Consider the following 22,339-nt stretch of genomic DNA (forward strand, 5'->3'; position numbering starts at 1 on the left):
GAACTCGAAGAACTTCCTAAAGATGATTCTCAACTAGTTGAAGGTTGGTTTTAATATTAAAATAAATATATTTTTAACTTGTAATATAAGGTGCTAAAAGTACATTTTTTAATTTGAATTGTATTATAAATATGGATAAATTCTTAATTGTTCATTTATTTATTTATATAGATGATGAAAGTGAAATTGGGGAAGATAATGATATTGATTTGGAAGCATTTCAGCGTAGGCGCCTTTTGGATGATGATGAAGATAATGATTGGTAATATAACATATTAATTAGTAATGTTTAGTAGCAATTGATTCTTTTTGTGTTTGGTTGTATCTTTGTTTTTAGAAATTTTTTGACTTTTTTTTAGTTCCACCAATTAGATTTATATTTTTTGTAATAAACTTTTTAATTTTTCAGGTTAAATTGATGAAATTGTGAAGGAGGTGCTGTTGCCTTGTCATGCCAATGATGGAAATTTGTTATTCAAATTGTTTGCTTTGAATATGAGTTGAACTCTGTTATGGACTTTTTGAGAATTGTGAAAGAATGTCAACATTTATTTTATTTATTTTCGTGTTTTTGTTTGTGATAATTGATGAACATTTGGACTATATCTATTTATGTTTGTAATGAATTTATGAAAACCTGCGATGAATTATGATATTTTAGTTATATTTATCATGCCAGGTTTCATGTATAACTTTTAGAAAATTTATTATTATCTCAACTTAAATTTAATTTTAAGTTATATTGGTAAATGTATTTTAGGGATTTAAGTTATTAATAATCATATTAGATTGTATATTAGCCGTTAAGTTTCAGTGTAGACTGTAGAGTAAAGAACTATGAAGCAAAAAAAAAAAAAAAAAAAACGTTGAACCGTTGAACCGGCCGGTCGGACCGTGAACCGTCCCTATCTCCGGTTCGCTGGCCGGTCCGAGTTTAAAAACATTGGAGAAAATATGGAAACAGTGGAACACATTCTATTCCACTGCCAGCAAGCTCAGAAGGTATGGAAGTTTGCACCAATACAATGGGATGGCATTCAGCATCAAACAGGCTACTTTAAGAAGTGGTGAGCAGCATTAATTCATGCTAGAAGTAGGAAGGAATGAAGGCAACACATTGCTCTGACTGTCAACATACTTTGGCAACTATGGAAAGACAGAAACGAAAGGGACTTTGAAGGGAAGGAAAAAGAGAGTATGAAAATTGTACAGAAAGCCAGCACAGAATGGTTGGAGTATGAGGAAGTTGGTAAAGGGAAGGAAAAAGAAAGTACATCAGAAACAAATGAAGCAAGTGAAAGAGTAAGGGAGGCAGGAAGGGAAGAGGAAGAGCTGATGGAACTCCAGATCACTATAAACAAATCAGCTGAGGGGCACAAACTGGGGATTGGTATTGTAGCCAAACAGATAGGGGGGAAAACTAGAGCTGAATAGGCTCTAGTAAACAGAAGCATGCAAAAGGACATCCAAGATGAAGCTGGAGCAGTGAGGTTGGCACTAATGAAAGCAAGGCAACTGAGTTGGCGAAGGATCAAAGTTATTAATGCTAACAAGCAGTTTATTGCATTGCTAAAAGCTGGGAAAGGGGATAATCCAAACACTGCCACGCTAGTTGAAGATATTCATGCTTTAGCTAATCTGTTTCAAATGTGTTCTTTTGAAGTAAGGAATACAAGTTATATGACTTTATATAATCATCTTAGCCACTATGCTCTAAGCATAATTATGGATAAGGAGAGGATTTTTGACTCTTCTTAAGTGTCATGGTACACTTTGTATAGTTGGTTGAGCAGTTGCTCAAATATTGTACAGTTTTATTATCTATAAAAAGTCAGCTATCGTTTCCGAAAAAAAAAAAAGGTGAATGAACAGTAAAAGTGTGTCTCCGTCGATTATGTCGGTATTGGTTGAAATGTTGAGGGTATTGCAGTCCATTTGCATCAATCTCTTGCATTTCTAGTTGTTCGTTGATTAGGATTAGCCTTAGTGGTTATTCATTTTTTGGTTATGCCATTTCTTATTCCTCTTTTACTCAGCACATGGGAAGATCGATGGTATAGTTGTGTGATTTCTTTGTAATTTTTTTGTTCTTTGTTTCTCTTTTATTTGTGTCTTTCTTGCATCTTCTGATCCACAGACATGGCCCACGTACATATTTATGAGTATTACTTTAGGCTTGGGTATCTCTTATTTTTTTGTTATGCCATTCATTGTTTCCTTAGTTCAGCATGTATGCTTTAGTTGCTTGGTTCCTTTGTAATTTTATTGGTTTTTTACCCTCATTTTTGTTTACTTATTGTTATCCTATGTGGACCAGACGAATGGGCCGGTTTTTCGTACCATGCTTCTGCCAATCTCTGCTGTCGTTTATTGAAAAATTTCCCTTTTTATTCTACCCTTTTTTTTGTTTCTCACGAATTTTTCTTTTATATTTTCTATAATTTACTGGTTTCTTTTATATTCTTAGAATTCATCTTTCTCATTTTCAAAAAAAAAAAACTCTATCCTATTATCGATATTTTAATTTTTTTCAATTAATTTCGTAATTCCAATGGTTCTTCGAATGTTTGATTTATGAACCACATGCACATATATAAAAGTATATAAAAGGGGTGAATACTTTGCATGGATAGTCAAATAATTACTTTAATTGATTACTGTAAAAGTAATTCCAATGATGGTTACAAAATATACCATGTAATGTAAATTCTACATGGAACAATGAGTTTCAACTTATATAGACATTTATATGTATTCATAAAGAAAATAAAAAATATATATATCCATAAAAAAAATCCGAAGAAGTTGTGTTGGCTAAACTCTAAAGCAAAGAAACCACCAGCTCTTGGGCTGGTGGCCAGCACCAAACCCTTAAGGCTTTGGTGGGGTGGGAGGCAAGGAAAGCTTAAGGGTTTTCTATCACTGGTGCAGTTCTATAATTTGGCCATAACTCAGTCAATCCTACCAAAATGCCACTCTTGTGGCTTTGCTTCAAATCTAGACGGGTGTGTAGTGCACCCGTCTGATCTGGTGGTGATTCTATCCCCATCGGAGTCGGAGTAGGAGTAGGGATGGCAATTGACAAAAAAAAAAAACTCTAAAGCAAAGAAGATAGAGCATTATTCCAAATAATTATTTGGAATAATTACTGTAATACTTTTGTGATGTGATGTATGTGAGATTAAAAGGTGGTTGGGAATATAAAAAGTTGGATTGGAAAATGTATTTACAATACAAACGAAAATTTTTTTTGGAATAATTACCTAATCCATACAAAGCTATTGTTTCTACCAGATTTAGATCCCTTCTTAGCATTTGTTCTGGGTATGCCTTGAGCTTTTAACTTTATATTTATTACACAACTATAATCATGAGTATTTTAATTATATTGTAAAAATACTATCTTTTTGCCTCTTTTACACAATTATATCCGCCAGTTCATCTTCATTCAGGTACAGTTACTATTTAAAACAAATAAAAAGCTAATATATCCAATCTTACTTTATAACTAACTATTATTTTATTTGTCGTGTTGGGTTTGGATTTTATCGCACTAATATTCCAAGCCCAACATGTCCATTACAGTTTTTCCAATCAATGCATTCTTGATGCAGTATAATGATCCAGACGATGATACATTGGTATCCATTTTATCAAATTTCCCTAATTACATCAATTTTTCTCCGAAACACATTTAACACATATTTAGATCTTAATTGCAGGTCATACCACCAAAAATTATACATTACTTGGAACCACACATAAGAAGAAAAGCAATTTTCAAAGTTGGAAACAAGATATGGTTTCTAAAACTAGATGAAAATCCCCAAAACTCTGGATGGAAAAAATTCATTAATGATCGCAATCTACAGCCAAACTCACTAATAAATTTTTTCCACATTGGAGTGATGACATTTAGAATTCAAATTTTCAACCCAAATCACTACACTAGCTTATGAATGGAATATCATCCCTATTGAAAGCACATATGCAAAAGCAACATGGTAACATAATTAATAATAAAATATATCCACAGAATTCAACAATGCAACTCCTCATTTATTTGTTTATTTAACAATTGCAGGCACTTTCTACAAGATAAAGTTTCCTCATAAATTTTGCATTTTATGTAGTCATCAAGCCCATGGACATGGAAATTTTAGTAAGCCAAATGTTTTAAACAGATATTAACCCAAAGACATACAAAAAAATTGCACATAAATTTATTTTAGCCATTTATGTTATACTGCACAAATTCCATCCAGAAGATACAGCAAATATATTGCCAAACAAAAACAATATAATCATCTTCTATTACCAACACAAATGTTGGGACATCAAAGTTGAAGATAAATTTTTAACCTATGAATGCAAAAAATGCTATGATACCATATTATTCGACCATGCTATGCTCTCATAATTACCCACTTAGGCATGAACGAGTATCGAATGCACATATTCGATAATGAACTTGTAAAAGTTGCTACAATATGAAATAACTATAAAGTTATGCCTTTCAACATTTAATGCTATTCCCATATTCTCCAATTTCATAACTATACAACATATATACACTATCTTTTTACTTCAACATTAAATCACATTCTATATGATAACCTACCAACAATTCTTTCCAATTACCCTCATTCAATCAAAACAAACTACCTCGCTATTATTTTACATATTGCAAAATATTTTTCTGCGTCAATTCATACACCACATTACACAAAAAAAAATTAAAAACATCACCACACAAACGCACTATTAACACGGGTCACGAATGCTCACCGCCTTTGGACTAGTTTATTTATATCGATCAGTCTATCCTCGACCTGAGCCAGCCTTCAATAATCCAATTTAATCCACGTGGGAAATGATAATTTTTTCATGGGATAATTTCAGAAACCTTCCCTGAGGTTTCTAACAGTTTCACTCGCCTCCCCTAAGATTTACAAAATTTCGGCTACCTTCCTGTCAGATTATTGGGCCCTAATTGTGATATCAGCGTTGGTGAATTGATAGGAATACCCTCATAACTTATCACATATTCCGAATTTATTTTGACATAATTAGTTAAGCCAGTAATACATAGGATTAACTAACTAAACTAAAATTTGGATGCAAAATTAATTCCTAATTTCGGTTTAGGGAAAGAGCACCAAAACAAAAATGCCCTTTTGATGATTGATGTGATAATGAGAGCTACAGTCATCAGTGATCGATTACCTTGGTAAGAAATATAGTTGGTTCAGTTTTTAACTTCTTTTTTTTTTTCTTTTACTTTAGCTCAGCAACCACTCAACAAGATGCATTGTCATATGTTGCAGTTTCATTTTGCAGTTGCGTAGAGAAGTAGGCAAGAGTACTACTGCTTTTTACCGTTAGAAGCTGTTGCACAAAGAGCCGATGGCTTTTAGCTTCCAAAATGTAATAGCAACCTTCCCATCAGTTTCAAATACACCTCATGAAAATTCCATTCTTGTCATATGGCTGTGTACCATTCAGCATAAATTAAGTGACTAAGGACAATCTCAAGGGCAGAGGTGGAATAAAGTTTTTTTTTCTCTCTCCTGATACATATTTTATATTGTTTATCCAATTGAGTTAGATTTGATACTACCTACTTAGTTTTAGGGGAGGTAATTAATATATTGCAAACGTCATGAGAGGTGAATGAGATTGTTAGAAACCTCAGGGAGGTTTTCTGCAATTATCCCTTTTTTCATATTAACACTTGGTTGCTAGCGCCTATAAATTTATTACTGAAATGTTTTTGTTTACACACCAACGTAATTTTGAAATAACTTTAGCCACACTGCTGGATTGCTAAATTAGCTCCATATAGTTATCTAACATATCTATGCATGAAATTAGGTCACCTTCATTTGATTTAAGATCAATCTTCTATACACTCTATACACTGATACACTGTATACACTTGCACCATTGGATACATGACACATAATTCGAATTTGAATTTAAAACTCAAATTTTGCATATATGTCACATATCCAACCGTGATAGTATACACACCATTAATATATATAAGATTTACTCTTTGATTTAACCCCAATTTTCGATGCAATATTTAAAAGCAAAGCATTCTTCAGGTTGACTGGGTGAACTGAAAACAGAAACTGTTTAAGACATAATAACGCAAATGGTAATACTTGCTCATTCATGAGCACTTTTTTATTTTTTTCTGAGTAAATGAGGAGAAAAAACATCTGAGACAAGGTTTTAATTGTATATTTGCAATATTATATCCAAAGCTCCACAAATTGTCTTTTGTATATACCAAACTCCAATTCAGTTTTTGCAAGTGGCCAAAGGGTACCAACTGGATAAAGTATGACAATTCCAGGAAAAACTTCATTTCAGAGAAAGCCACCAACTCTCTCTGAAACAAAATCTGTCACCAACTCTATGAAACAAAACCTACCACCGTTTTTACTTGAAAAAGCCTCTCAACATACTCGGTTGCAAATGGTTTGAGAGAGAGTTCTGAGCTGTGTGTTCCATTTATCTATTGCAGCATACTTCTTCATACCCTTTGAACTGTGTTTTCGTTTCAATAACCAACAAAATTTGTGTGAGAAATTGTACGAAAATTCATTCCCAAAATTAAAAAGAAGAGCATGATCAGTACTCAACCTGTCACCACGCTCTAAAAGCCGATTCACTTGATCAATATGCCCGTGGATCCGATTATCCAGGATAAGGGAAACCAACAACTCCTCAACATCCTTCTCTGGCACGTTAAGCTCCTGCATGCCAACAAAATTCAATTAAGCTTCTTGGCAAAGGTTAGCAGGAAACAATGTGATCTCAATGAAATCCCTCTTTTTGCATGTTGTCAAACCAAAATGACAAGCTCTGGAAAGAACAATACAAAAGCATGTCGCATTCAGCGCAAGTGTTGCAAAAATTGGTTAAAGTTTTAGTAGATTCAATTGCATTACCGTCAATAGTAAGAAATTCTTTGAGACAAATTCAGTTAGCTAAATGACAACATTATTCAAATCCATAAGCACAATGCCACTTTTTCCAACACCCTAACTAGCAGAGTCAAGCATACCAGTTTTCACCATCAGATCAATGGAAACCGAACATGCAAAAAATGCATGTGTAAGGTGCCTTCAAGCAAAAAACTGCATGGATAAGTTTCATTGCACGCTAAAAAATATTATCTCATCTCGATCTAATAAAGCCAGTCATTATCACCAGTGAGCCAACATATGGAAGAAAATTTTCGAACTAGCAGGAAACGAAAAAACCCTGGTTATCACCTTTGATATGAAGGGTATGCGTATCCTTGTATAAGGTTTGATGAGCTTGAGCAAGACTTGGGTTCTGACATTCTTCAGAAGATCTTCAATGTAGTTTCGGATGAAAGGATCATCCATTATAGTTCTCCTATTGCTCTGCAAAATATCAGATACCAGATAAATATAATCAGATAACAAAAGCATGTACAACATAGCACTCAGAGAAGTAGATAATGTAAACATGGCAAAAATAGTTTCACCTTGAGAATCTTCTCAAACTCCAATATTTCATTCCTTTGATATGCTGCAATAAGGTTGGTCATAGCCAATATTTCTGGATCATTCTTATACCTAAGAAATTGTAATAGACATCAAATAACACATAAGATGATGAGTTGTTCATAGATTACATTTAGAACAGAGTTCATTGATCTTACGGTTTTGCTTCTTGACCATCAAACGGGTTAACCTGAGATTCCATCAGCATATTAGCAAGAACCAAATATCTGCAACAGAAAAAATGATAAGAAAAACACATTATTGATGCAAAAAATTTGATTTGCAATTACTATTAGCAATAATATTCATGCTCTAACTCAGACTTACTGCCATTCCACATTCAACACGTGTAAACGATTTAGTAGTTCAGGGCAAATATAGCATGGTTTCTGATTTAATAGTTCAGTGCGAAATGGTCTGTGCACACATTTTACAGATATAGACCAGCTATGGGCAACAGTGTAGCACCAGGCGCTTAGTACACAAAAGGGGTTTTTAATTGTTTGCTGGACCTGGGCCTTTCAGTTTGGAAGGAGTAGTCCTGACAGAATCTATTTTAAATACATGACCACTGATATATCAAAATTGGGTATTATTTGGATCTATAAATCTGTTATCAACAATATTTCTCCAATCTTTTTATCAAGTTCATCTCCAGACCCAAACAGTTGCCAGGACTAACTAAATTTGAGTTTACTGCCAATGTATAGCAAGAAAAAGAGGAAAAAACCCTGATCCTTTTCTTTGTCCTTTATGTATTATATTAAAAATGTGGCACAACGTAAAAGAATGAATTGTTAAACCACCTGTATGAATTGACATCCAGAGCTGTGTGTGTAAGAACAGGAAATGACAGGCACGAAAAATCACAAGTGAAATGCACAACAATGTCATCAGCATAGCAGGGTATCTAAACATACTTAAGGCATTGAATGCGCCTGTGGTTTCCTGCTTCATCATAGTTCTTAAAAGCTTCAAAAAAGTCAGTAGCTGCCTCTTCCCACTGCCGCTCTGCCATATGCATTTTCCCACCACATTCACGAATAATCCCCATAATTCTGGGATGAGGTATTGCGGACTTGATTGACAGGGCCTTTTGGTATAATTGCTGCAACGAAACATATTCACATGATTCTCATATGTCCACAGATTGATTACGAAGAACCAGATATTCGACAACTCAATCTCAATATTTCCTGGTCCAAAACTATCAAATATCCTCCACTTTGGCCATTTTCTGATCACTCTTTAATGTGTTTATCACTAGTTATAAAGAAACTTCTCTACAAAATTGACACCTATGGATCAAGTGGACATCCACAAGCTGAAAGGACGAGTATTAAAAGACAACAATTGCAGGCCATAGGTGACATTAAGTCTCTTTCCGTCCAAGGACTCATGAAACAGAAACTAGCCTCACTTCCATCTTGCAATCACTCATAAAACAGATGAACCTGTCCAGTCTTAAATTTCGATAAGAAATAAAATTTGAAAACATTCTTAGGCTTTATGATTTAACAACATGAAAAAAACAATTAGCTAACATCAAAGGCTATATCACTTTTGGTCCTCCAAAGTTAGCACCTTCAAACAATTTGGACCCTCAAACTTTGCTAATTTTCAACGTTGATCCATAAAGAAGAATTTGCATATGTTTAACTAACTACTAGCAGATGAAACTTCCACAAAGTGTATGCAGGTATTACATGCCATGTTCTAGCTATTGTCTTGATTCTGATTTCCAAATTGCAATTGCAGTTGAAAGAGTGCGAAATCAAGTATGGTTTAGAAATTGGTGCAATACTTTGCTTAGTCTCTTCAATGCTTCATTAATAAGATTTCCTCCCCGCAGTTAATGAGCCAATTACAGTAAATCATCAATTACGGATTCAGATCATGAATTTAGTGACCCATGGCTAGTTTAGCACAGCCTCTTTCAAATAGGATTCTTGACAATTGACGGTTGATAACTATGTTTGAAAAAAGTTGGGGGGTAACTTGCACCACCATGGAACCTGATCTTCAAAGTTGGACATCCCAATAGCAACTTTGCTATAGTTGTATACTTTTTTTTAACTTTAAAAGCAAAGCACAAGTACCTTAGACTCCATATACATCCCTTATCTTTCAACAATAACCAAGTTAGCCACAATTCTTTTAAATACTTAGTTCAGAACCAATTTATATGCATCCCTTATTTTTTGACAATAAATAATTTCTGTGCAGGTCAATTGTAGTTTAACATAAATGCTTCTCACTGGGAAGACCTAATAATTTGAACTTCCATTCTGGTATAGGCTCCAAAACTGTTACTTAAGAATTTTCTTTTTCTTTATTGCTTATGAAAGCATTCTGCAACTCCTCTGCAATTAATTATTCATTAAAAATGCCTATAAAACATAAGAGAAAAGAGAAACAGAACATAAAAGAAAAAAGACATTTCACTTCATTAATTCAACAAGACTTCACACAAAATAACCACATGCATACTTGGAAACATGGCCTGTTCTTCTCTACTATATGCTCTGCCTTTCTCAATTTCATTAGCTTTAAACATCTAGCTGACATGTTATAAAAAAAGTGATTTCGTTCAAGATAGTAACATATGGATACCCTAAATGATTCTGAGAAATCTACCACTATGTACCCGGGGAAACAATTAAGGAAAGATGACCAAAAAGACATTTCATATGAAAAGAACACTCTAGATGCAGATAAATCCAGAAAAATGTTTTAGCACGATCTATACTCATAAAAGATAGCACAAAGTAAAGAACAACAAACCTTCAGCTTCTTGTTATTCTTGGTCTCTGTATACATTTGAATTTCAATAGCATACACCTCCAAAAGTTGAGTTCCCTTTCTCTGATCATCTGAGCCATCATCTTTTTGACAAGATTTGTGAAGCTCCTTCAAAATCTAATCATGGCAATTGAATTATGTTTACATTCCAAAAGAATATACTTATTACCTAAAACTGGTATGAAAAAAATACCTTACTCATTCTGCCATATTCACCCATATCAAACCATATCTTACAAAGCTTTAGGTTTGTCTTGAACCAGAGTCTCTGCAGAGCAAAAAAGTTACCGGAAATCCTTGAGAGCAGAAGTCACTCAATGTTCGGAAAAAAATTGACATCTGACCTCATTCTTAGCCTCTTCAAGTGCCTTCAAAGTTGTCTGATAGAACTCCTGCAGAAGACCGAAGTTCTGACTAGCAGATCCGGACACAAAATCCATAATATTATTTATACACTTTTCACTGTAATTTCGTGTTACAGCTGATTTTATGTAAGTTAACATGTCTCGGTAAGCATCCATCATTTCCTTGTACTTCCCCAGTTTATAATACAGCTTAACAGTTTGCTTTAATGCCTTGAATCCCCTGAAAATAGGAAAAGAATTTCTTAGTCACACCAATCACAAGTTAAACAAAAAAGAGCCAGCAAATCAAAAAAATAACAAAACAATAATGTAATGCATGAAAAAAAACTCTCGTCTCACCATCTATACATGAGAAAAGGGCACTCAAAATCCAAATTTATAATTTTTATTTTTAAAAAGACTATTTCCCACTACAGATTGATGACAAGCAGCAGAGTCCAGCATGTGCAGCCACATACAGCAAAAGAGTTGCTGGTTGCACTAAGGAAAGGATATACTAATTGAGTGAATTCACAATTAATCAGACAAGAAGAGCTACTATCCTGCTTCCTTCCATGCCAGATAGCTTGGAAGTTTCCTCAAGCAATAAGACTTTGTAATGGTCCCTTACTAGACATTTAACGATACACACAGTTCAAAATCAGAAACAGAAGGAACATAGTTAACACCTTTCCAAGCAACCTGATACCCTACATCATTATGCATTCCATTGCTCGTGCACCAAACAACAAATGAAGAGGTTTCAATCTGAATGGACCTTCTCCTCACAACACTTAGCAATTACTGGTTAAGGTTGATATTTTTCAATAGAAAAATCCTGGTATCAAAATCATTATAAATGATCCAAGACCATACATAATCTTCAACACAGTGCAATATTCCTTGTTATATATGCACTACTCAATATCAAAATGAAGAATTAACAGGTAACAATAGATTAGCAAATCACAAAAGCATCTTCAAAGTCATTAATCATGCCAAACATGCATTATGTGTATCAAACTATGCACAGGAAATAACATAAACCAAATCAAATCAGTAAAAAGAATATCTCTAAGGTCACAGGCACAAAGAATGGTTTCATGAATAAGGTGCAAGAGAATACATAAACCGGTGAGATAAAGGGCCCTCTGCAAGAATTACTAAGGAGCAAATTGCCAAGATATCCTATCCTTGTCAAACTTATCCTTTACTTTTCAACAAACGTTGCAATACCCTAGTTTGAGAGAAAATTAATCCTAAGCTACACACCAGTCAGCTTTCTCAGGTTCCATGCGGACTACTTCAGCAAAACCCTCGAGCGCTGCTTCTGGATCTGTCTCAACCATGCCTGTACACAGAAATTGTTGACATAGCTCAATGAAAAATTGAAAATGCAACAGAAGCAACACAGAACCAATAAATTCAAGGACACGGCCACAAGAAAGATACTGAAACAACAGCTATAATAATGCAGGAGCAAACATGTTCTTGGAAATCCAACTCCATCTATATACTATTAGTGTATGATAACGAAATACCAAAGAGTTCCTGCTGAAGTCATATTCTACATCTAGAATTCCAAGTTTTTTGAATTTGAACTTGAACTTGAAACTCACCAAACTCCTATGTTCCATTCAGGCTAAATAAGTTCTTCAACATGTCACCAACTTAAGAACCTCACTTCTCCATATCTGTAGCAACTAAATCCTAAAAGACAACAATTAAGCAAGTACATTCGCATTCTATCAGCCCTTAAGTTCTAAAGAACAGCATATGTCCATCCAATACTTGAGCAGTTGTACCAATGGAATCAAAATTGTCTATAAACTAGAAACTTCTTAATAACTGTATGCGTATTATTTATCCTCATAGTCGTGAATATCATAAAGCAATAAACTTTGGATATGCGCCTTCTGAAATTAAACTGATCTATTTCCATAACCATATAATCCGGCACGAAAGGTAAAAAGACAGTGAACAAATTGGCCACTTATTAGCATCCATTCAACTGGCATTTACGAAAACATAGGACCTATTATCTCATATCGATCACTACTACTCTCATCTGCCTTTCCGACTTCTTCGTCCTCCATATAAAAGGTTCTAAAGATAGACAAAATACTCTTCTCAGAAAAAAAAGAGGGGAAAGAAAACCTACAAGTACCATGCATTCTACTCCTCAAAATGCTTTTCTAGACCCTAAAACCTAAAGCCCAAACAGGTAGGCCAACAAAATCAAATTCCACGTATATATACTTCAAAAAAAGATAAGTAAAAAAAAGAAAAAAAGAAAAAAAGAACACCTTTAGAGTTGTAGTATTGATTCTCAATATCAACATCCTGCTCTTCTGGGTCTTCGTCTGAGTACTCAAACCCATAATCCTCCATATCCGCATCTGCAATCAAACAAAAATTACAAAAAAAAAAAAAATGGGGAATTTTTTTTTTAAAAAAATCAAAATTAGCTAAAGAAGAAGCTATATCCGAAAACCCTAGAAAAAAGAGTAATTAGCTATATTCAGTGCGTGTAGTGCGTGCCATAATCTCACCTGAGCCCATAATTAGTTTAAACTGTACACAAAATTGGAAGAAAAACAAAAGACACGATTGAGATTTTGATTTTGAAGAGCTGTGGAAACTAATGGGAGCTGGGTAAATATAGTAGTATATATAGGGCAGGAGCAGTTATTTGATTTAGGCGCAATTGTGCAAAATTGCAAATACATACTCCTCTTTTGGGGAAAATTTACAATTTTGGTCCACAACTTTTGGGAGCGGATCAAATTATTCCCTAAAGTTTTAGGGAAAAAAAAAAACAGTTTGATGATGATTATGATGGAATAATTCCACTTTTAAATAAGGATTAATTGCAAAATACTCCCTTCAACTACCTTTGCTTTGAACTATACTCCCTGAAACTATCAATTGAAGATATTATTGCCACCTTAGAGTAAGAAATTCTTACCACATTGTTTCAATTGGGATAATTTCCAAATTTGTTATCTCTGCTAAAAGGACTACACACCAACCCCACAAGAAATGTATTATTGCCTAGAAGGCCCTGTAGATTTTTCTCTACTTTTTTTTTTTCCTTCCCTGCCATTTTTTTTTTTTAACTTTCTTCTATCGCCACCGCGGCCACCACCTTACGGCGGCGCCACCACCTTAAGGTGGCCACTATGGCGGCGCCACCACCTTAAGCCGGCCACTACTACCACCGAAACTAATAAAAGGATACACAAAGAAGGCTAAGTAGCTCTACTCCCACAACCCAATCTCCAATAATTATATCTACACGTTAAAATCGCAACTGCAAGAATTCACCTCAAGCAGGCCACTACGGCGGCGCCACCACCTTAAGCCGGCCGGCCACTACAACCACCGAAACAAGTAGAAGGATCTTTCTCCAACACTTTTCTGCACATTGAAATCACAACTATGAGAATCTCAAAAAGACCATCCACCAAAACTGTCACACCAAATCATTTCTACACCAAAATAAGCATTAGTAACTCACCAAATTGATTACGAAAAGCCAACTTTCACTTAAAAGAGCACGTAGAACGATAATAGCAATATAGACATTACAATTGTTGATCCTGGACAGTAGCTCAAAGCCAGAACTAAAAGACTACCAGATCAACCTAAAGGAGTTCGCGTAGGATCATGTTGTTGGAGGCCCTGATTAAGATAATAAAGAGCCAGATGAACCCATCCCCCCGACCTTATTATTATGCAAGGACGAGAACTATATATAGGTCCCATTGGAAACTGTAATGGGTTGCTTGCATGGTTGACCGATATTGACTCCAATGGGTTGTCGGCCACCACCAGTACGTCCATGAGTAAGGATTTGGTGGTGGAGACGAGCAGAATTTGAGGAAATAAAGAGGAAGAGCAAGCACGGGGTGGTGGAGGAGATCAAAGAAAAGAGGCGGTGTTGTTAGTTGTTTTTTGCTATGGAGAAGGAGGATGGGGATGGAGAAGACAAGTTAACCCCCTTGGCCTATTACCCTTTTAATTTGTTTGTCTTTTCATCCCTTCTTATTAGCAAATGAGAGTGTTGGTTTTTTTCTTGCTCTGTATTAGAAAAGATGAAAAAGAAAATTAGTTTTGTTCCTATTTGTTTGACTATTCATTAGAGTAATGTGTAAAATACAACAAATAAAATACTAAGTGCTTATTGAATTAAATAACATGTAAGTTTAAATTTTTGAAATGTAATTATCTCTTTATTTAGTTCATAATTCACGATAAAAGGGATAGATTTTTATTTTTTTTTAAGTATAAGTTATTGGAAAAGCACCAATCTTGAGCGGGGTGTACAAAATGTACTTACGACACTAAAAGCTCTATTCCAAATTTGATTAATGTTATTGATCAAAAACTTCAAAATGCTCTTTTATCACCTAAAAGTTTTTTTTTTTTTTTTAACAAAAGCATTGCACGTTCAAACAGGCTTAGATATGGATACACATTAGAATAAAATTTTGCATATCTCAAGATTGCAGAATTTAGAAGTTTTGGGTTCAAATTCCGTTCACATCTTAAATCTTACTCTGTTAAAAAACATTACTTGTTCTTAACATGAATTCAAGTATGTCATTTGATATTATACTATTATCCATGCAAGACTTTTGACGTGAAGATTGTTTATTGTTCCACTTTTAGAAAAGACAAAGGAGGAGTTATAATCTTTGAGTTTAAGCACGTACGCATTAGTACTATATTTTTGCACCATTACTCGGTATGACACTTTTTTTCTTTCCTTTTTTTTTTAATGCAGTCATAGTAGGGCTGCAAAATGAACAATCGAGTTGCTTGTGAGTATCTCGAGTCAAAGTTCGATTCGAGTTCGAATTGGCCAAATCAAACTCGATCTCTCACGAGGTCGAGTATATATATATATATATATATATATATATATATATATATATATTTATTTATTTTAATAGTAATATTACATATATATCCTTAATATTTTATTATTTATTAAGAAAAAATATTATTTTATTTATTTTTTAAAAAATCAAAATAATTATTTTTTATTTTTCGAGTTCAAGGTTTAAATTGGTAGCTCGTCGAGGTTGAACTCGAGTTCGAACTTGATAAAATTAAGTTAAGAATCGGTTCGATTAAGCCAAAACTTGACTCGATTTGGCTCGATTAAACCAAATCTCGACTCAACTCGACTCGTTTGTAGCCCTAAATCATAGTTAGCAATATTTATAGCTAAATGATTAATTAGCCTTGAAGTTATTGAATGAAATTCATAATTTGTCAATTTAAAGAATGTTATGTAGTTCCCTTAATACAAATTACAATAAAATTCCTATAAATTAATAACTTTGTGACCACACAAATTCTATTAATTTAAAGAGATATTAATTAATCGATAAATTAATAATTTATTAATTTATTTAGTATACATACAGTTCAAAGAAACACTCATTCAATACCTAAATTTTATCTTAATTAGGCACTGTCATTAGATATACCCTTTATAAAGCTCATCTTACATTTTATTTTATTGGCCTTCCATTGTTTTGTAATATTAATTTTTAACGGTTAATATGCATATTCATATTTTTCATTCTTTTCTTACCCAGAAAAAAAAAAATTCATGCTTTCTTTTCTATAAGGGTTAGTGAGCAGCATTGTGTAAGATAAAACCATTTTTACAAGTGACTGAGTGAGGCCTAGCTTATTACAGCGTGGCACCTTGTCCAAGTGGGATCCAGCTGATTGTTTACTTGTGCAAATTTTGTTCTTCAACCAGGCTTATCTCCCCACCAAAACAACCTGTCTTGCTCCTAGCCGCTGCTTTTCTCTTTGCCACCAAAATTGGCAGAAACCATGTATTAATAGTTTAAGATGGTTAAGTGCTATAATTGGCCTTGTCACTAAATTGACTGGGTTCTTTGTGGATTCTTTGTGGTCCTTCTTAGATTGTTTTTGGACTGATTTATCCGTTAACTCCGAGTGTAATTTAACTGTGTGCGTGTGTGTGTTTTCTTTCGGTTTCCGGAAAAAAAAAGTTAAGTGCTATAATTAGTGGCAAATTTTTCAAAATATTGTTAAAATTCAAAATTGTCACAAAAGTGGTGTTGTACAGGATGTATGGATGATATAAGGGTCGCAGTAAATGTCAATATAGGCGCAACAAAAAAAAAAATTCCAACCTATTTTTGCCTTTATTTTCAACTGCTGCAAAATACTTTAAGTTAAAATTTTCGGTAGAATTTTTTTTTTTAACCCGCAAATGACCGTTGATTAATATATGATCAGCGGTAATGATTTGAAGGTGAAGGAAAAAAATTTATAATCCAACTTCTGCACTCAAAATTTGCAGTGAAGGAATTTTTAATTTTATAATACTACACATGCCAAAATTTGTGGACCGTTGATGCACTTGATCAACAGCCCAAGGATCGCCGCAAGCTTCATCTGCGGCGTCGAAGAAATTTTTTTTTTTTTTTTTCAAAGGCCTCACAATCATCTTCGTAAACTAAATTTGCGACGTTGCATTTATGTTTCCGCAAGCTTGCCTGCTTGCGCTAGGTGGATCTTCTTTCCAGGTCGCAGGCGGAGAGCCAGGTCCATAAGCCAATTCTAAAAAAGCTGCCTTGGTGCAAGGGATCAACAGGACACTGACCAATTCCTCTGCTCTTTGCGGACACGGGAACGGGAAGAATGAATGCATACTCGCATGGATGCCCTTGCTTGTAGAACGCACGTGGGAGAAGCGATAGGCGACACAGAGGACTCTTATCTTATTCTTGATCCGGTTGATCAATGGTCCACAAATAGCCGCAAACTATATTTGCGGGGAAGGGAAATTTTTTTTTAGAAGCCGCAAAGTTGATTTGCGGCATTAGAAAAAAAAAAATTAAATGCAGTAGTTGTAGATCATTGATATAAAAAAAATAATTATATCAATATAATTTTACAATAATTGTATCTTGTAGGTAGTTTTCTATATAATTGGTTTGTTCGCTCAAGCGAGAATCTCAACTTCAGAACTTCAGACTAATATTTTTATCTCTCTTACACAATCCTAGATCAAACCCCCCCCCCCCAAGACAAAAAAAATCTTCTCTTTCGTCTTCAAGTAGCCATTGTTGCCTGTAGAGAGACTATCTATCATTGTTCTCTCCGAAAAAGATGGTGGATTGAGTGATATTGTTGTAGGTCCGCACGGCTACAATTGGGACGAGATCTACCACACGGAAGGATACATTGGAAATATGATTGCTCTATCACTCCACACGATAAAGGCAAGATGCGCGTTGGTGGGGTGATATTCAGATTTTAAGAATTTTTCTTGTCAAACCTTCTGTTTTATTTTCATTCAAGTTCATGTGCTAATTATTGTACCTATTTATCGTTCAATGCTACATTATTTATCGTTATTTAAATTAATATTAAAACCAAAAAATTTTAAAAAATGATGACTTGGACAAATTTTATGTTCATTTAACAGAATGCTTAATCACCGTTTATAAAATTAGCACAATTTTTGTACGTAAATTAAATTTTAGACTTCCACGGTTAAGGTTTATATTAGGGTTTAGGATTATGATTTTAGGGTTAGTAATGTTTTAGAAAAAAATATATAAAATAAAAGGAATTGCCGCATATGAAATATGCCGCGATTCCTTATTAAAGAACTATGCTATGAGCGGCGATGCCTTAAAAAAAAAAAAAGTAACGGCCTCGTCTTCGCCACTAAGCGGCAAAGGCTTTTCCCAAAAAAAAAAAAAATTGCATTGCCCAAAAAAATAGAAATTAAAACAATTTTTTAATAAAGCCTCTGTTATCATTTCCGGCGACCCTTAATGTAGAACCATCCCCCAACTCACACCACTTTACGATATTTTTTCATTTTAACAATATTGCGAGAAATTTGCTGTAATTAGTAGTTTGAAGAGTGTAGTTCTAACCAAAAATAGTTGAGGGTATTATTTTGCAATTAAACCTTTAAATAATATTGGATACATTTCTTGTGCTTTTCTTTTTCCAAAAATTACAAAGGAGACAAACAAAGTGCTTTTAAAACTCTTTTTTTTTTTTTTTTTTTTATCAAAAGGCCGTTAGGCCCATCACACACTTATTGAACGGTGATAAGAGGGCTCCATCAAGTTTGCAATAGAAGAGATTTATCTAGAAAGATTAGCATAATTATTGACTTTCTTGTCAATAGTGAACAAAAAGTAATAGCTCTGGTTGAATAGTTCTAATGTTTTTATGCTAAGTTGAAAAGCTTGTAATCCTTAGACATGTATTTGATCCGATGGATACTAACTTTAGAGTTGGATTCGATTTCAACAAAACCCTAAATTCTAAACTAGCAAAAAGGCTTGACGGAGACCTCATAGTTCTGCAATTAAATTAGAAGTATTAGCCTGATGTTAACTAAAAATTGCGTTATTTATGTCTTAGATCATTTTGGAAAACACCGCACCACTTCTCATGCTTGAGTTATTGACAACGAACCTGTCCACAATGACAATCAAAGCGCGGTCTAATTGGTAAGATATTTCATCTATAATTGAGAGGTTCGAATTATCATGGGTTAATTGAAGAACTACTACTAATCCTTTTTAAAAATAAAAAAAAAAATCTGTCCACATAACTTTTAACCCAAAACAACTTGAAAAAATTTCAATCTAGGAGCCCAATGAAATTTTCACTGGAGAGCATATGTGTCTAAGAGAATGTTACACATAATTGCATCAACACCCTTACTGAATGATAGGTTAAAACCACCATAGGCACATTCCTCCCCCTCATAGTCGAAATTCTATTTGTAAATTCCATTCTAACCATGATAAAATCAATAAATCACAGAATTGCAGCCAGAATATCTATAGCAATCTCGAATTGCGTGAAATGTCATTCTTGAACATCCATAGCAAATGGGGCATAGATCATCTTGATCAAAGATGCATCTGTTCTAAGATTCGGCGTAAGTACTATATCATGATGCATAAGCTAAAGTAGAAAATTGACGCGCTGTGAATCTCCATTTGGGGTGCAATCCAGAGGACTTGAGTGAACAGTGCACTATTTGAGTAAAAATATTTGAACTCAATTTTATTTTGTTTTACGCAAATTCGACTAGATCTAACTTGATCAAACTTAGTCGAGCTTAATCCAGTTCAATTAAGTTCAAGTTTAAATAAGGGATATAATAGACATTTCACACTAATACATGTGAAAATTTCAATTTATATATGTATGAGATTTGGTTGAACTCGATTCAGTATTAGACACGAGCTATTTGCAGTGCTCGAACTCAAATTCAAGTTTTGACTGAACAAATTTACAAGTGGTTTCTTTTTTTTTTTTGAGAAAAAATTGACAAGTAGTTGAATTGAACTCGATTCATTTACACCCTTAATCTACTCTATGCTTCAATAACCTCTCCCAACAAATTGGATTGGTGCCTATTAGAATGCTGCCACCGAAGCACATCCAGATTGTGAAGATCACTAACTACAATTACCTATTGAAGAATTGAAGTCTTCTCCACACCAAAATAGATTGCCCCAGATTGTCCCGACTGTTAATTGGATTGCTTTCTTGGCTTGAGTTTGACCTGCCCAGCCTATCACAGGTTAGAGTACTTTCAAAGAGGATTAATCTTAAGCCGCTTGTCAAGTTTTAAGAGTGTAATATGCTTGGGTCTGTGTGTGTGTGTATATATATATATATATGTCAAATGTCAACTTCTATATATATGTAATGGATTACAAATTAGTCAGCACAGCAGATTTACAAAAGACTGGCAACTGCTAGGAAGTCATTGTGGGCCTCTCTATTAAGCCACACAAGGAAGGATTGCTTCCACCTAGTTTCTTGTAACAAGTTAATTGCTAACTTAGCTAACCCATGGATACACAGGTTCATTTCTCTCCTAATGTGAAAGAAGGAGCATTTTCAAAAGGATCGACTCAGTTGCCTGATGTCTTCAATTAGCATATCCAGAGAGGTTAGGCCTTGACATCCTGTAGATTCTATCCACAACAGCTTTGCAATCAGAGAGAATCAATAAGGACGTCATGTTTTCCTCTAGGGCTTTGCTCAAGGTTGTTCGAATGGCAATAGCCTCCATTTCTACTGCATCTCTGGCTCCTAGATGCGAGATGGACCATGTTGCAAAAATCCTACCATTGTTAGCTTTAGCAATAATCCCCACTCTTGCTTTCACTTTGTTCTGGTTCATTCCTGCATTCGTGTACATAATAGAGCTATGCTGTTCCATCAGTCCAACTAACATGCGATGTCTGTTTTCTGGCTGGGAAGCCTCTTCATTGGCCATCTTAGCATTTCTTCCTGCCTCATCATATTCCATCCACTCCTCCATTGCTTTTTGGATACCTGGTGCCCCTCTTTCAGTGCCTGGTTAAAGTTCCACTCATTTCTTGCCTTCCAGATTTGGCAGAGGAAGTTAGCTATGACATCAATGTGTTTAGTCCCATCTTTCCGGTTAATTATTTAGAATATTGGCAAAAAAAAAAAGTCGGATATTTAGGCTTCTGACAGGGGTGTGATAGTAATCTACAACCCGGCACCTAACACAGATTTTTTTTTTTTTTGAAAAGATGACAGGCTGCTGGGCTGACAGCCAGTCTGCAAAAAGTTTAAAAAAAAAGGTCTGACTCATATTCATAAGTCGACAAAAAAGGAAAAGGCTGGCGGAATCTCAGGAAACGTGTGTTCAGGAGCGGACTCTAGTCTGGTGAAAATTTACTCTAGTAACTAGTTAGTAGTAGTGGTATCTATATGATAATTAAGTTTCCAAGGGGAGCAAGTCTGGCGTGTGAAGAAATTTACCAGCTAAAACAAGCCATCCATTTTCAGCTAAGCAGCTAATTATCATTTATGATTTATCACTCCCTGACTGCCTTCTTCTGCTTCTGCTTGCTGCCTTATCAATTCTGACTTATCCCGTGCAAATACACCAGAGCCTCACAATCATTTTGCTTGCTACAAAATATAACACAATAAGTATATAGTAGTAGTAATTAATATACTTAGAAATATTACATTATAATTAAGTTCTTAATATATAGTCAAAAGGAAAAAAAGAAAGAAAGAAAAAGAGAGCACTTAATTAGATAGCCAAAAGTTCGGTCCGACATGTTATTTCAGATGGATGTTTCAGTTTAATCAGGGTTAGGGGTGAAATTCATGAAATTTTCTTTGATAAACTGATTTCTTTTCTTTCTTTCTTTCTTTCTTTTCCCCCTTTTAGAAACCATTTTTTTTATTGACAACCGATTTGTTCATTTAAATTCTTGATCATGGATTAACGTTCTAATTCTCTCTTCCCTCTCTTATAAACACAAACATGAAAGCTTGATATATATGAAGCGGCATAGGGTGTTAATGGATGAGAGTTGGAAACTCCATCCTTTCCCCATAATAGAAGAAAAGAATAAAATAAATATTGAGGTCAGTCCCCTTTATCATGCGACCAAAAAGAAATAATGAAAAATGGAAGTGTGGAAAAACTGAAACAAAGACTTATGTGTCTAACGTGCAGCTTCTTTTTTTTTTTTTTTTTTTCAAAAAGCAACATCTTCATGCTGCTCATTTTGGTGAAAATTGCTTAATTTCTGTATCGGTGACGAAGAG

General features: G+C 34.4%; 1 protein-coding gene and 1 long non-coding RNA gene across 2 annotated transcripts; one reads left to right on the plus strand and one right to left on the minus strand.

The window, feature by feature from the left end:
- The first annotated feature begins 169 nt into the window (after positions 1-169).
- On the plus strand, positions 170-655 carry LOC140006588 (uncharacterized). Its single transcript, XR_011814296.1, has 2 exons — positions 170-262; positions 410-655. It is a non-coding gene; the product is annotated as an uncharacterized lncRNA (long non-coding RNA).
- Positions 656-6,273: 5,618 nt separating this feature from the next.
- Positions 6,274-13,381, minus strand: LOC113724761 (COP9 signalosome complex subunit 2). The gene is made up of 12 exons (XM_027247633.2): positions 13,246-13,381; positions 13,000-13,092; positions 11,966-12,044; positions 10,694-10,934; positions 10,543-10,617; positions 10,332-10,466; positions 8,468-8,655; positions 7,706-7,774; positions 7,529-7,619; positions 7,290-7,424; positions 6,655-6,767; positions 6,274-6,558 (listed from the first exon to the last, which is right to left on the minus strand). The coding sequence occupies exons 1-12, from the start codon at positions 13,253-13,255 to the stop codon at positions 6,468-6,470; spliced, it is 1,320 nt and encodes a 439-aa protein (XP_027103434.2). The 5' UTR covers positions 13,256-13,381; the 3' UTR covers positions 6,274-6,467.
- Positions 13,382-22,339: the final 8,958 nt, after the last annotated feature.

The sequence above is a fragment of the Coffea arabica genome, chromosome 1c (assembly GCF_036785885.1).
Source record: "Coffea arabica cultivar ET-39 chromosome 1c, Coffea Arabica ET-39 HiFi, whole genome shotgun sequence".
In the NCBI taxonomy this organism is placed as follows: Eukaryota; Viridiplantae; Streptophyta; class Magnoliopsida; order Gentianales; family Rubiaceae; genus Coffea; species Coffea arabica.